The sequence below is a fragment of the Spermophilus citellus genome (genome assembly GCF_964194105.1).
Source record: "Spermophilus citellus genome assembly, chromosome: 8".
Lineage (NCBI taxonomy): Eukaryota > Metazoa > Chordata > Mammalia > Rodentia > Sciuridae > Spermophilus > Spermophilus citellus.
Window position 1 is genome coordinate 9175895 of NC_138189.1, and position 15177 is coordinate 9191071.

Below are 15177 nucleotides of genomic sequence, written 5' to 3' on the forward strand. Positions count from 1 at the left end.
AAGGTTATTTTCTCTCCCTTGCCATTTTCTGTGACCAGACACCAATCTCTGCTGCCCAGTTCTTTGCTTCTGTGGCTGTCATCCCTTGACACTTGGGTTCATATTTATTCCTAGTGTTGGGCACAGGGCTCAATAAATATGCATCTTTATAGGACAGCACTTTCAGTGAAAAAACTGTGGTCTAAAGCCATTTTCTATTTTATTCCTGATAAAAAGTGTTCCTGTCATTGAAATATGAAAAAATCTTGTTCTTGATTTAGTTACACAAAGATGCAGTAGTAATTTTAGAAAAATGTAAGGTATTCTTGAACTTAGGAGGAATAATAAATTATAAAAAATTAAAAAAAAAACCAAAAATAAGAAAGTAAACTCCTTCAGCATTTCTTCCCATTAGAATCATCTCCCCTTATCTCCCATCAGTTAGGTTTTACAAGTTGGAGAGGTGCTGGGGGCAAGCACCTACCTGACCATGGTCCTAGGTCAGTGAGCATGCTGTGGAGGTAGAAGGATCAATGCCTCCCTCCCAGGGGTAGCGGACAAACCCTCTGGGCTGCGCTAGAGACAAGAAACAGCTCAGGCTCAGCTTTGCCATCAGCTCACTGTGAGACCTGGCGGAGAAGGGGAGTGTTACCTGCTGGTCATTCTGAATTGGGGTGGATGTAGTGAGCCTTAGTAGGTTCTAGAATTTAACTCCAGTGGTATAAACCTGAGAAAATGGCCTTTCTCTGGGAATGGGAGGATGATTGTGTCGATTACCAAGTGAAGAGGAATTAGCCACCTTGCCCTGGGGTGTGGGATGGTCTTCTACCTTCAGTATGTCTCACTGGATTGTGGCAGCTTTGTCTCAGCTCTGTGATGAGGAAAGCAGATGGCTAGGGTCCAGTGTGCCCATTGAGAAGTAGTGAGGCAGTGGCAGTGGTGATGTCAGGAAAATGACAAATGTGGAGAGATGTTTCTCGGTGGGTTAGTGGGGGAACTCTAGGTTTGTCCCATGAACTGTAGGAGGATGCACATTCCTGACCTGTTTTTCTTCTAAATGCTAGCAGTATCAAAACATCATGTCAACCAAGAATTGCCCCCACACATTCCCAAGGACCCTATGGGAGGGACCTGCTCTCTACTCAGGTTCAGAACCACTGGAAGCTGAGTGGTCTAGCTGACTTCCCCACTTGGAAATTCTTCATGCAGTTCTATTTAGTTTTGATTTAATTATGAGGCAGCCTTTCCTCAAAAACCAACTACTGAGTCCCAACAAGGTCATGCCCCACAACAGGCATCTCTAAACTGAGGACAGTTTCATACTGAGAATGTATTTTCAAGTCTGCACTTCTACTAAGCAATCTGAAAGTGAGCAGTGCCAAGACTGTACAGGATCGAGAGCCTTGGAACCTAGGCAGACTTCTAACCTTGGCTGACTTTAAGACAATTCACTAGATTTTTGAGATTTGGTTAAAATTCTCCCATATAAATAAATAAAAATGAGAAACTCTCATGTTTCTGGTCTGAAGATTCCTTCTAGGTCTAAAATTCAATTCTATCGGCCATTACTGACTCATCTTTGAATATGAAAATTCCAATTACTTGTAGAGAAGACATGGTTTGCACAAGAAAAAAAAAATTCAGACACAGGAAGAAAAATTCTTACCACTCAAGTTTTAGGGAAACATTTTATAATTTATATATAAAATCTCAGTAAGAAACCATGTAAAATGACAGAAATATCCACCTTACATTAAGCCAAAAAACAAAACAAAAAAAATAATAAAAATCCACACATACTGAATGTAAATTTTAATTATAAAATAAGAATATGAACAAAACACTTTAAAATAATCTCAATTATTTGGCAACTCATCACATCATTGCAAGAGACAAATTTGACCTTAAGAAAAGTTTATGAAAAACTTAAATTGGACAGTTTGTTCATATGGGAGTTAAAACATGTTTAAAAAAGAATCTGGCAATAAAACCAGTTTCTATCCTGAAATAATTGTATATAAAACATAAAATCCTGAAGCTGAATAGATAGGAGTGATCTAACATTCAACGCATTTCTCTTCACTGAAAAAGATAGGGAAAGAATATTGGTAGAAGCTTTGAGCAGCGGGAGAGTGGAATGGACACCCAGAGGACCCCACTGCAGGGGTTGGGGGGGCATGTCACTTCACCTGACCCAGGATCTCCAGCATCAGCGGGGCTGGTGGTAAAGTCACGGATGCAAATATAATCTAAAAACGAGTTAGGTTCTTAAAAACAGTCACGACTGTGAAAAGAAAAGCAGTGGAGACCCTTCTTCAGCTCAGCTACTTTACTTGGATACATGCGAGCGCCTGTGTTTCCTGCCAGGTCAGGTTCACACAGTCATGGGGCAGGCAGAGTCCTAAAAATTTTCTACTAATGACTGCATAGCATTTAAAACCCTTTTTTTATTAAAAAAAAAAAAATAAAATAAACAGATATAGTAAAGTTCACGGATAAGTTTTCTCTGTAAAATAAATAAAGTGTTCATTGATTAGCATCATACATAGAGTAAAATACAACCTATTTTTTTACATGTTCATATACTATACACAGATCACCAGTAGGCAGCCTGGTGTCTGATGGCTGGAAGGGTTTGCATTAGTGATGTGTCACATTGGGAAATCCCAATTTTGAATGTTAAAATATACAACTCCTTTGTTTTGAGTTCAGATACAAAGTAAACTTACTTTCCTTTATCTGAAATAAATGTACATAATATCTTCTATGAACAATAGTTTATAAAGCTGTTTAAAACATAACAAGAAAAAGCTTGCACCTAGGAACTTAGAGCACATGCATATCCTTTTCTTGGTTGGGGGAAAAAAGCCTTCGGCCCACAAGGATGATCATCACCTCTCCACTGTGCTCCTCAAGCCGCCAGGGGAGGGTCAGGTTACCGCTTCGCCTTTTTCACAGGAGCTTCTTCTACTCTTTGCTGGCCTCTTGTCCGGGCCCCAGGAGGACTGACTTCTCTCTTGCGTTTAGTAGAAGGGGAGAGCTGTGTCTTTGATCTGCATTAAATAAAAGTCAAGGCAATAGTGAGTTAAAAGCGCTGCTTCAAATAATTTGGGAGACCTTCAAAAAAGGGTTTTTAATTGGACTGCTGAGAAAAGCCCAGTGGAGTTTATATAAGAAAAAGAGCTTGAGATAACGGGACACACTAACTCAGAGTACTAGAGGAGTGTGGAAGCCTCTGGTTTCTGCTCTACCACCCCTAGGTGCTGACCTGGGCAGGCTGGCTTCCTTCTCTGGGCCTCACTTCTAGTTCTGAAACAAAGAAGTCAACTGCTACTCCTACCAATACATACCCTGTCCCAAATTGAAACAACTACCAAGAAGAGCAGGACTGAACCCAGGGTCTATCCTAGTGCAAAACCATGTTTCACAGTACAGCAGGCAAAGGAAGAGCAGGATGATTGGAAGAATATGTTGACACTCACAGCATGTCCTCTAGTCTGCCATCAGAACTGTTAGGACTCCCATTAATCATGTTATTGTCCTTAGATGTATAAAATCCTTGTTGGCTCTCTGAATTTTCAGGAAAAGTTAACCAGAGTACAGTACACAAAATCTTATAATCAGCCCTCTAATATTAACAAATGTTTTCTTTACATCTTCATGCTTTGACATGATTTTTTTTTTTTTTTAAATCACCTTCTACCTCCCATCTGATCAAATTCCGTGGCTAAGGTCCAGTTCAAAAGCCACTCCTCTGGGAAGCCTTCTGTATCACAGAACAAGCTGTGCCTTCCTAAGAAACCCCACAGTACTTTCTATCTTCATAGAGTATTTGCCATTATAATTTATCTGTGGTGTTTATTAAAATTTCACGTTACAGTCAGTATTGTAAAGCAGCACATTAGTAGAACATATTAGAAAATACCACTGATATTAAATCTATTTCGTTTTACTCATGCAAACTTGCCTCAGCTTCTACAGCAGGAATGTTAGCACCAGATATACTGCAAAATATATTCTTACTGTGGGTTGTTGTCAAAAAAGCATTCAAGGGGCTGGGGCTATAGCTCAGTGGTAGAGCACTTGCCTAGCATGAGTGAGGCACTGGGTTCGATCCTCAGCACCACTTAAGAAGCAAATAAATAAAGCTATAAAAGAAAGCATTCAAAGTCTTACATATATCTTTCCCAATAGATTAGATGTTTACCCAGGTTGGATGTTAAGATTTATTAATTTTTCTAACTCCAGTGCTTAGTGCAATGCTCCACACAAGGAATAAGCAACACATTTCTGCCAATGAATGAAAAGACTAGGAAAGCCAAAACTGCAGAATAGGGAAAACTGGAACTTTACTGGAATAAAAAACAGTTGCTTATAAACTTTAATACTGTCTCAGACAATATGGTTCTGGCATATTTCCTACCCATGCATAGAGAATAAGAAGCAGTGTTTGCTGATAACTACTTCAAACTGTGTCCAGGAAAGACAATGATCACATGTGATCAGAGAAGAGCTGTGAGTCAGACTGCATCTTCCTTCTGTGGGAGCTCAGTAGGTCACCCACACCCTTTCTTTCCATGGAGAGTGTGGTCTGTGACCAGTGGCACTGGTTACCTGGGAACCTGTTAGTCAGATAATCTTAGCCTACCCAAGACCTAGAGTATTGCAATCTGCATTTTCACCAGGTGATTCCTCTACAAATTCAATTTCAAGAAGTATGCATCCAGATCTTCCAGGGAATAATGAGAAAATCTGCTTTCCTTTGTAAGACACAGGGATAAGAGCATAAACATGTATTACAAGTATTCTATGAAGATCAAATTGTGGCAAGAGATCAAAACATAGCAACACATTTGAACCATCTTTTGTTCTTAAATGCTATAGAGCACACAAAGTAAGATCTCAAGGAAGAAACAGCCCCGAGGGGGGAAACAATGCCATGTCAGCAACTGCCCAGTACTGACTGAAAGTGCAATAGGAAGGAGAGAAGAGAACAGGCTGAAGCATGTGGGGAGGGCACTCTGCAGAAGAGGGACCTGAAGAAGGGGTTAGAACCTTCTTACTAGGGGGACCTACCTTATCAGCAGTGGGGACAAACCTGCCAAGGCACAAGCTAGGGCAAAAAGAGAGGACTTGGCACAACCTGTGAAGCTGGGAGATCAACCAGGCTGCAGTGGAAGGTGCACCTGGCAGGTGGCTGTGTCTGAAAGAAGATGCTTTGTCACCTCTTAACCTCTGCAAGGCTCTGGCTAAGCAAGATGTATGATGCTCCACCACACAGTGCGGATTTAACCAAGCACCCAGACCTGGGGCCACTTGGAGAAAATATGCCTTGCCTTTGGTGATGGTAGATGGGAATCTACAACAAGACTTACAAGTGTAAAGGATGAGCCTGTGTAGCATGGCCTGGTGGCAAAACCACTGAAGACACCTTCTGTAGCCGTTCTTATTCTTCTTGGAAACCAAGGATCCCCAAAGACAGTTATTTGGAGAGACAAAAATCTTAAAGCAAATTTGGAACAAAGTATTACTCTACCAAAAATAGTCTTCAATGCTTAAACATGACTTGAAGCGTAACCAGGGAATCACCTTCCTAATGGGGGAGGGTCACTATTTTGCTGGTAGGTAACTTCTCTTTTGATAATTTTTGGTGATTTCTAGGAGAAACTGTTTCTGGGCTGCCAAGTTTGGAGGTTGCTCGTGTAGATGGCTCCCTATGATGCTTTCTGAAACAGATTATAGAAACACTGGCAGCACTGAATACTTCCATCCTTGGGACTATCTAGAAAGGATGAGGCTCTTTGTGCACAGGAGAGTGGGGAGGCAAAATGGGGATCAAAAGCAGAAAAACTGTTGGCTTTCCTGACCATCGCTATTAAGTAGACCTTGATGTCACCCAGGACCAACACTACTTGCATGGCTCTATCCTGGCTTTTACTGTGCATGATATTTTGTCATGACTTATTTTAAGACGAATCTGTGAAAAATAGAAAATATATTGGTTGATAAAATAGAGATACCAAAACAGCTCACTGGAGTAGAATAAGGGGCCTAGATTAATGAAAGCACAATTGAGAGGGCTAAGTGTTCAGGTCCCCAAAAGTCAACAGCATAAGAAAGAAATCAGATAATGGAAGATGAATTACCAATAAAAACTCTAAGAAAAAGAACTTGTTTAGGGGGGGTATGGTTCAGTCTGAGGCAAGTAATTTGTATGCATACTGAAAAACAGAATCCACAAGATGGGACAATCCTCTTCTGAATTCACTAGACCCACTTGGTGTAGGACATTTGCTTTAAAGAGACTACAAGTGGAAAGAAGAAAACAGGGATAAGGAGGTTTAAAACAAGAAGACCTGGAAGTTGCCCTTAAATACTTAAGAGAAAATACTACAAGGCCCCCAAAGAACTAGAACAGTAGAAGCTACCAGAATACCAGCTTCTACTGAACACAAGGAAGAGAATGCTAAGAAGGAAGTGACTTCCCCTGCCTGAAGTATGTGCAAGAAAAGGAACACCAAGAACAGAGAACTGCTCAAACAGTGGTTCAGCCACTGATAGCCTAGGACTCGAGCACCATTGAGAGCCCATCCCACCTGATAATCTAAAATTATGAAGATGACGCCACAGCCTTGGAACCAATCAACTAATGCCAGGTAATCTAAGCCAACGAGAAAAGAATCCACTTATAAACTACAAGTTCCTTAAGTACATTGGGAAGAACAGTGATAATCCAGGTGGTTTATCCAGATTATATAAGTTAAGTATGAGTTTTAAAGAATTACTTTTGGTGAGGGGTACTGGGGATTGAACCCAGAGAGGCATTACCATTGACTATATCCCCAGCCTCTTAAAAAACCATAAATAAATAAATAAATATATATACATAAAGGGCTAGGGATATGGCTCAGCAGGGAAGCACTCTGGGTTTAATTCCCAGGACCAAGAAAAAAAGGAAATGGGTTCTTCAAGAAGGTGCAGAATGGCAGAAGGGTGAGAACATGCGCCCTCTGCTGAAGATAAAATGAAAGAAAACTAAGAACTCTTTCTGGGTGGAGACGCTGGTGAAAGTGCCTGGCAGCTCTTAGCTGCCCCCATCACCTCTGAGCCTCTGATCTCGTGGTAGATCTTGTGGTGGCTCCAGGGGGCTCATCCTCTTCCTCTTCTTCCTCTTCCTCATCAGACTCCTGATCTTTTTTGTCCTCAGTTGCTTCAGAAACTGATTTCTGGCGTTTTCTTTCTGGCTCTGAGAATTCTGTTAAGAGAGAAGGATAACACCTGGATTGTACAATTCCCAAAGACACTTCCAAAGGAGAGTCATGGAGTGTAGAAGTTAGGATATTGGGGACTTGGAGGCAAAAGAAGTGGTTTTCCACTTCCTTTTAGTCTTAGCACTTGCAATTCACAACTGTTTAACTTAATCTCAAACACATTTGGGATAGTTTACTTATGCAGCTCACAGCCAACATTCATGAAAAAAATCACATATTCTGAGAAAAGCATCTGGGATGTACCATTTCTGACATGGGATCAGAGCCATTTCACACATATTTACACAATATTAATACAAGCTGTACCCCACTGGATTTTCCTTGTTCAAGGAAAAACTCTTAAAAAAAGGTGATTCTGAAGTATAATTAGAGACATACCAGCATCATCTGACAGCGTGAGCGAACGCTTGGGCTTCCTTCCTCTCCGACGTGCACTTGCTACGGTTTTCTCATCACCATCATCCTAGGAGTAATAAAATTAAAGTTGAAAGGATGGTCAACTGATCATTTAGTAAGGTTTTTCCTAAAGGATGCATCTTGATAAGAAAACTAACACTTACATTGCTTATACCTCTTTCTTGTAGGTTAGCTGTTTCTTTATTGGATTCATCTTTAAAAAAAGGAAAATCTTTGCATTAGTATTTTATTACTAAAAATTAATTTTAATAGTCTAGTTATTATCTGTTAATGCACCAATGCTATTTAATGCACTGTTATACAATTTATCATTATTTTATATCAGTTAGACAAAGCATCAGAACACCTAGCAGAAAGCATGTCAGAATGTAAGTTAGGAAAGCAAAGTTTTCATTTCAGATTTGCAACCTATAAGTTGTGATCGTAGCCAATTATTTACAATTTATGAGCCTCAATGTTTTCATATGTAAGATTGGAGTTGGGTTAGACTATCTTTATGGTTCCTTACAGTAAACTCATATGCTCTGAACCCAGAAAGGCAGGAAAAAAAGGTGTATAGGGAACCCCTAAGACACACCAGGAAATGCATGCAATCCAGGATCACATACAGGATAGGCGTTCCTTATCTGAAATGCTTAGAACTAGAAGTGTTTTCAGATTTCAGATTTTGGAATATTTGCATATACATAATGAGATATCTTGGGGATAGGACCCAAGTCTAAACATGAAATTCATTTATATTTCAAATATACCTTATACATACGTATATCCAAAAAGTATAGAATTTCATGTTTCTTCAAATAGCATAATATAAAAATGACAACAGAGAACAAAAAGAAGCATTGTAATTTGAGGATGAATTCCTAAAAGAAATGCCATCTTAATGCACAAATTTCTCAAAATATTATTTATTATAACTGGGGAAGACAATTTTATTTGTGAAGGCCATATTGATAGACACAACTATGCTTGTGTGTGGGTTTTTATTTATTTATTTTTTTAAAGAGAGAGAGATGAGAGAGAGAGAGAAATTTTTAATATTTATTTATTTTAGTTCTCGGCGGACACAACATCTTTGTTTGTATGTGGTGCTGAGGATCGAACCTGGGCTGCACGCATGCCAGGCGAGCATGCTATCGCTTGAGCCACATCCCCAGCCCCTGTGTGTGGGTTTTTAAAAGTGATAACATCAGGTGTATATAAGAAGCTAGCTGGCAGCTTTACTGGTATTTCTTTAAGGTAAGTTTTCACACTCTTTCTCCTTCTAAAGGTAATTTTATGCAGCATTTTTAGTGCACCTGTGTTTTGATTGTGATCTGTCATGTGAAATTAGGTGTAGAATTGTCCACTTATAATGTCATGCCAGCACTTGAAAACTTTTGAATTTTGGAGCATTTCAGATTTCTGATTAAGGATGTTAAGCTTGTGCATCTTTTTTTTTTTTTTAATGTTTATTCTTAAGTTTTAGGTGGACACAATATCTTTATTTTACATTTATGTGGTGCTGAGGATGGAACCCAGTGACTCATGCATGCTAGGCGAGCGCTCTACCACTGAGCCACAACTCCAGCCCCAAACCTGTGCATCTTTTAAATTTCAATGTAACTCTGTAAATTACAATCCTGATATAAAGTTTGGAAAAATAAAGCTTGTGTAATTTGATTTCCATAATTTGTTCAGAGTCATACAACTAATAAGCAGAGTGATAGTTGGAAAAGTTTAATATATCACAGCAATAAAAAAGTTATGCATTACAAGCCTTTTTGTAGGTTGTGTATGCCTATTCATGATGCATTTGTTTTTGGTAGATGTTATGATTTTCTGAGAATGTACTTTGGTAAGAAAAATGAAGATTAGCTCATGTACATGCTTTGAAGCTACAAATAAGGCATGTTTTTAGATGACAAAAACTCAAAGGTACTTAGTAGTTATGAAGACTGTATTAATTGCCTTTCTCTGAAAGTTCAATATATTATATTACAAAGAAGAGAAAAAGTTAATCTGATAACAAGACCAACAAAGAAGTCTGTTTTAATTTGGTCATTACTACCCAGATTCAGAAAACTACTGTCAAATAACAACCTCACAAAGCTTAAGTTGGAGTCTTTAAAGAACGTTCAAGTTATGAAGATTTTTTGTATGGATTTAAAATATTATATTATTTATAAATTAAAATTGGTTAAAAACCAAGCATAGCTGGGTGTGGTGATACATGCTTGTTATTCCAGATACTCAGGAGGCTTAGGCAGGAGGATCACAAGTTTGAGGCCAGTATAGGAAATTTAATGAGACGATGTCTTGAAATAAAAAGAGCTGGGGATGCAGGTCAGTGCTATTATGCTTGCCAAGCATACAGGAGGAAGAAATGAACCTTAACTTACCAAGAGACAAGAAAAATTGAAGTATTACACAAGCTCACACACAGTTGAATGTGGAAAAACATTTTATACAGGTATTATACTTTATCTTGCTGATCAGAATATATACGTTCCTAAATTAGCTGATATAAAATAGCTGTCCCTCTTATCCTTTTTGCTTATGTCAATGCTTTAGAGCCCACCAGTGGCTCTTCTTGCATAAAAATACAAAATTTTAAACCATGAAATCAACGTATACTCATTTTAAAGAATCTGGAAAATGTATGCAGCAGTAAGGAATGTAAACAGTAAGGAATGCTCTCCTTATTCTACCGTGTGGAGCTAAAGATTGTCAAGATTTTGGAACATTTTTTCTTCTTGGAATGAGGGCAAAAATATTTCTAACATTTTATCTCTTGTGTCCTGGGCTCTGGAAATTGAACAGGCTGCTTCAAAATTATGATTCCTCTGAGATCAGCAGGCTCTTGAGCTGAATGTGTGCCTTTCTGGTAACTGCCCAATCCCAGGCAGCTGATCTATTTCTTCCCTATACAAATCCAACACATCTGGTAGGATCCTGCAGTACAGGCTCTTCCTGTGGATGCAGTGCCTCCAGTGTTTTGCCTTCAATTGCTTTTACCTTCCTCTAGGATGGCCCTCCAGGGTTCTTAACACAGAAAGATTCAGATCAAAGAAATAGACCATAAGTATATTCTCTCATGCTATACGAACAATTATTTTTACTAAGCAGCCCACTCATTTTACTGATGAACAGAACGAAAGTCTAAAGTCTTTTCCAAAAGCTAGCCTTCCTGCTCACCAAGGGAAAAACATTTACTTAGGAAATCAGTTTGAAACTTTCTGTGAAAGAGGGGCTGGGATTGTGGCTCAGTGGTAGAGTGCTCTCCTAGCATGGGCGGGACCCGGGTTCGATTCTCAGGACCACATAAAAATAAAGACATTGTATTGTGTCCATCTACACCTAAAAAAAATAAATAAATAAAAAAAATTAAAAAAAAAGAGTTAAAAAAATTTTTCTGTGAAAGAACTGAAAGCATACCAATTCCTTGCAGCATACACAGAGCTAGGTGCTCCAGGTACATACCTGTTTGTATCACTTTCAGTTTGCTGCTAGGTGGAGATTGTTCTACCTAAGTTTAAATGAACAAAAAACCGAAACCAGGAGTTTATCACATAGAAAGGCAATTTATAATGAAAAGAAGATTTAAACTTCTACTTATTACACAGATAGAATGTTTGGGACCCATTTTCTGCAGCTAGATGCCCATGCTTCCAAACAGTCTTGGCAACCAGTCCTTTCCCCAGCCACCCTGCTGCAAGCTGAAGAATGGGTACTGCGTGAAACCACAGTGGCCACTGTGGTTAATATTTCCTAGAGTCAGCAATTCATTTTCCATGTTGGTAAATACATTCACATTGGTTCTCTGGTTTCTTTTCATCTTATTATAATTCTATGAGAAGTATTGCAGGTATCATTGCATCACTTTACAGCCAAGGAACTGCATTTCCAGAGGGTCCCCTGACTGGTGTGAATCACAGGTCTGGTATGATAAGTGGTAAAGCTGAGCTGGGCATTCCAAGTGTTCATGTTAGGTCAGTGGCCATGTGTCTATCCTCCTAATAGTGCTGTCACTAAACTGCATACAGTGAGATCTTGACACCATGATTTCAGTGTGCATACACTTTAGGGTCAAAGATAAAAAAAAATTCAAAAAGATAAACTATTGCTGAGAATTCTTCTGCACTGGAACCAGTATACATTTTAGTATAAAAATAATTCCACAGAAAGCAGTAAGATGGCAAGACATGTCAGAGATCTTCATAAAAAGTTACCATCTCAAAATCATAAAACAGCAAATTTCTATATTTTAGCTAAGGGTAACCATAAGAAGCTAAGTTCCAATATATAATTTTCACATGACCAAACTCTTTAGGGAGGAAGGAATAAAACCAAAGAACAGCTAATAAAACCCCATTTATATGACTCTGCTACTAGCCCAAACATTTAAATGGTTGCCCATGTTTAAGAAAATCTTTTAAAGCTTTTCAAATACTTAAAAAAAAAAAAAAAAAGTAGTTCAAAATACTAGATATTGAAGTGTGCCCATTCAAGGCCAAGAGCCTTGAAAAGTTTGTTTTTATGTTTTGTAGGTACTTACAGTGGCAATGCCAGTATCTGTTTTGGAGTCGTCTTCTAAAGAAAACAAAACAAAAACCAAAAATAACCATTTAACAGATGTGTTTAAGAATTCACCTGTGTATGAACTTAAAACACTCCAAATACCTACTTGTTTTTAATGCTGTTTCTACAGGGTATTTACGAGGTCTTCCTCTTTTCCTTTTAATAATTATCGGCTGATCTTCCTAAGGGAGAATTAAAACAAAACAAAACAGCAACAAAAGAACAATTTTATCCTCTATTATACAGTTTGTTTTCTCAACCTGAGACTTACAGTTCCCTCCTAAGAGTGTTTAAATTTCAACTTTGTGATGTGAAAGAGATGTGTTGGGTGTAGTGTTTATTTCTCTCACTGTAATTCCCTCACTGGATTCTGCTAACTGCCTTGGGATCCAGAGAGAGGTGAGGATGTTGAGAGGATGAGGTAATGGAGATAAGTGCTGGTGTCACCTCTTCTGTAAAAACTATATAAATCCCATTTGAATTGTGGTTTAGTTCAAGTTACTTGTGAACAAATTTTATTTCATATAAAAAAGAAAGGGGTCCACTGAATTTCTTATACGAAAGTATGAAAAAACAAAAGGAACCATTAAAAATGAGCAAAGTCAGCAATGGTTATCTAGACCTGGCTAGTGTACAGACTGTGTCCTGGGCTTAAGGAGTTCGGTCTCATAGGCTCCCTGAAACCTGATGGGCCTATATAGAAGATAGGGCTGATGTGGTCTGTCTGCTCCTGTATCCTCCCAGGACATTGCCTCATGAAACTGGGTCCCCCTTGGCCCACCCTGATGCTGTTCCCATTTCCACCTGGCTGGATTCCATGGATTTGGAAACCTCCTGCTGCTGCCCTGTCACCTGGCCTGGTAGTGCTAAGCTTCAGGACCAGAAACTTTTCATTGCCACTGATGTAGTGCTGGACTGGCCCTATCTGACCATGACAAAAGTAGGTCTTACAAAAATGTTCTGATGAAACAAAGATGAACAAAATTAATCATAATGACACTGATAAAATGCATGCTATGTAATGGTATCTCACTGCACTAAAAAAGTAAAGCTCTTTCAAAAATACTTAGGAAAAACCCTTGGTAACACTATTCTGCACATTCAATCTGGTTTTAGTACTTAAACAATTCTGAGCAAATAAACATGAAAAGCATTTCTCACCTCCTGTGATTTGATGCTATCATCTTCATTCTGCTCTGTCTTTTCACTAGTAGCCTCACTGCTGCTAAGTTCATCTGCAGAAAAGGCAGGGCTCAGTATAAGAGTCAGCCTTTACCAATGCCCACAGGGGTACTCACCCAGGGGACCTGCACTGTTGTGGCTGCACGCACACACACTTCATTTACATGCTTCCACTATCAAAATCAATAAGCCTGAGTTTGGTTAAGAGCAAAGCATCACACTTTGAGTAGAGCAGGATCAATTTAAAAAAATAATTCCCAACCTTATTAACCTTAAGCATGAGGTACGGTATTACACAGAGAAAGCAAATGAGAAAAATAGACATTTTGAGGGGCAAAGCTCAGTGAGAAGATGCCGGTTGCTTTGGAGTCTTAATCTCTTAATTTATCCCAGTATATGTTATAACTCACCTTTTTCTTCCACGGCCCTTGACGCACTGCTGTTTGTCTTGAAACTTGTTCTGGATAATTCCTCCAAGTCTCCAGAGTTTTCTTCCTATAGAGAAGTTAAACAAGAGGATTCATCTTCAAACAACTCTGCCTCCACTCACCCTTTCCAAAGTTTTCCTTTCTATTTAAAAAATAATTTCCTTGATGTTTTTTAGGACAATTAGTTGGAAAATGGCTTTTAAAAAGCAACTATTATTGATGCTAGTGAGATTATTAAAAAAGAAATAGATTCTGAAGGCAGAAAAGCATGAGATCAGGCTCAACCATAAAATAGCAAGGTTGTACTTCTTTTCCCCTGCAGAATGGAAAATGCTGTTCTCTTTCCTTTGAGAGAAACTACAAAGAAAGAACACATAGAAATTGGCAACAGCTTTTTTTCTTTGTGAAGTGGTGGAGGAAAGGATTGTGGGGAAGGGACAAATTGTAAGGTGCCAAAGGGATTTCTGAGTATTTCAAGGTGCTAACGTAGAACAGTGATCTCTCAATGATTAAATGATATACCCTTAACCACAAAAGGTTTTGAGCATGAAATACCAAAGTGTTTCATTCAAATAAAACAAATATAGTATGCAAACAAAACTATATAAAATAGGATGAGATCAGGATAAATTTAAAAACTAAAGCCTTAATTTTATTTAATAGTCCTTATAAATAATTATAAATCCTCATTTCTATTTATTATTATTATTATTATTATTTACTTTTGGGACTCAAACTCAGGGCCTCACACATACCAGGCAAAGACTCTACCCTTGAGGTTTGCCCCTGGCCCTCAATTACTTTTAATACAGTTCAGCCATTTCTCTTATGTATTTGTACCTGCATTATAAATGTTATTTTTGTCTTATGGTTTGTCTTGCAGAAATCTTCATTCTGTGTCTATTTTGGAATGGTCGGTTCAATTAAAACTAATTTTTTTTTAAGGTGGACACAATATCTTTTTTTTTAATGTGGCGCTGAGGATGGAACCAAGTGCTGCATGCATGCTAGGTGAGCACTCTACCACTGAGACACAACCTCAGCCCCTCAATTAAAACTAATTTAACAGACTCTGCAAATTCCTTCAACTGAGCATCTGTAAACTATTCAATCATAAAATGTTGAAAGTGAATAAAGAACTGAAGAAATTATTCTCAAGTCCTTTGTATTATGGAGCTCCCACTTTCCTTATGGTACCTTGAAAGTAGTACATTGCCAGGACCAAGACATGCAATTATGGTGCATGACTGACATGTAATATCAGAGATAATGTTGCTGCCAGTGAGGACATCAGGTCCAATCTGTACAATAAATATTATTAGAGATTTGTTTGTTTTTGA

The 15177-nt window shown here is 38.5% G+C and overlaps 1 protein-coding gene across 1 annotated transcript in view; it reads right to left on the reverse strand.

Annotated features, from left to right (window-relative positions):
- Positions 1–1661: 1661 nt before the first annotated feature.
- BOD1L1 (biorientation of chromosomes in cell division 1 like 1) overlaps positions 1662–15177 on the reverse strand; it is a 52590-nt gene continuing 39074 nt past the window's right edge. Inside the window, exons 18-26 of the mRNA XM_081304596.1 lie at positions 13820–13904; positions 13389–13462; positions 12334–12409; positions 12205–12239; positions 11130–11175; positions 7811–7860; positions 7629–7713; positions 7081–7234; positions 1662–3032 (exon numbers count right to left, since the gene is read on the reverse strand). Of these exons, the coding sequence (XP_081160722.1) occupies positions 2915–3032; positions 7081–7234; positions 7629–7713; positions 7811–7860; positions 11130–11175; positions 12205–12239; positions 12334–12409; positions 13389–13462; positions 13820–13904 (723 nt within the window). The 3' untranslated portion in view covers positions 1662–2914. The remainder of the gene's footprint in view (positions 3033–7080; positions 7235–7628; positions 7714–7810; positions 7861–11129; positions 11176–12204; positions 12240–12333; positions 12410–13388; positions 13463–13819; positions 13905–15177) is intronic.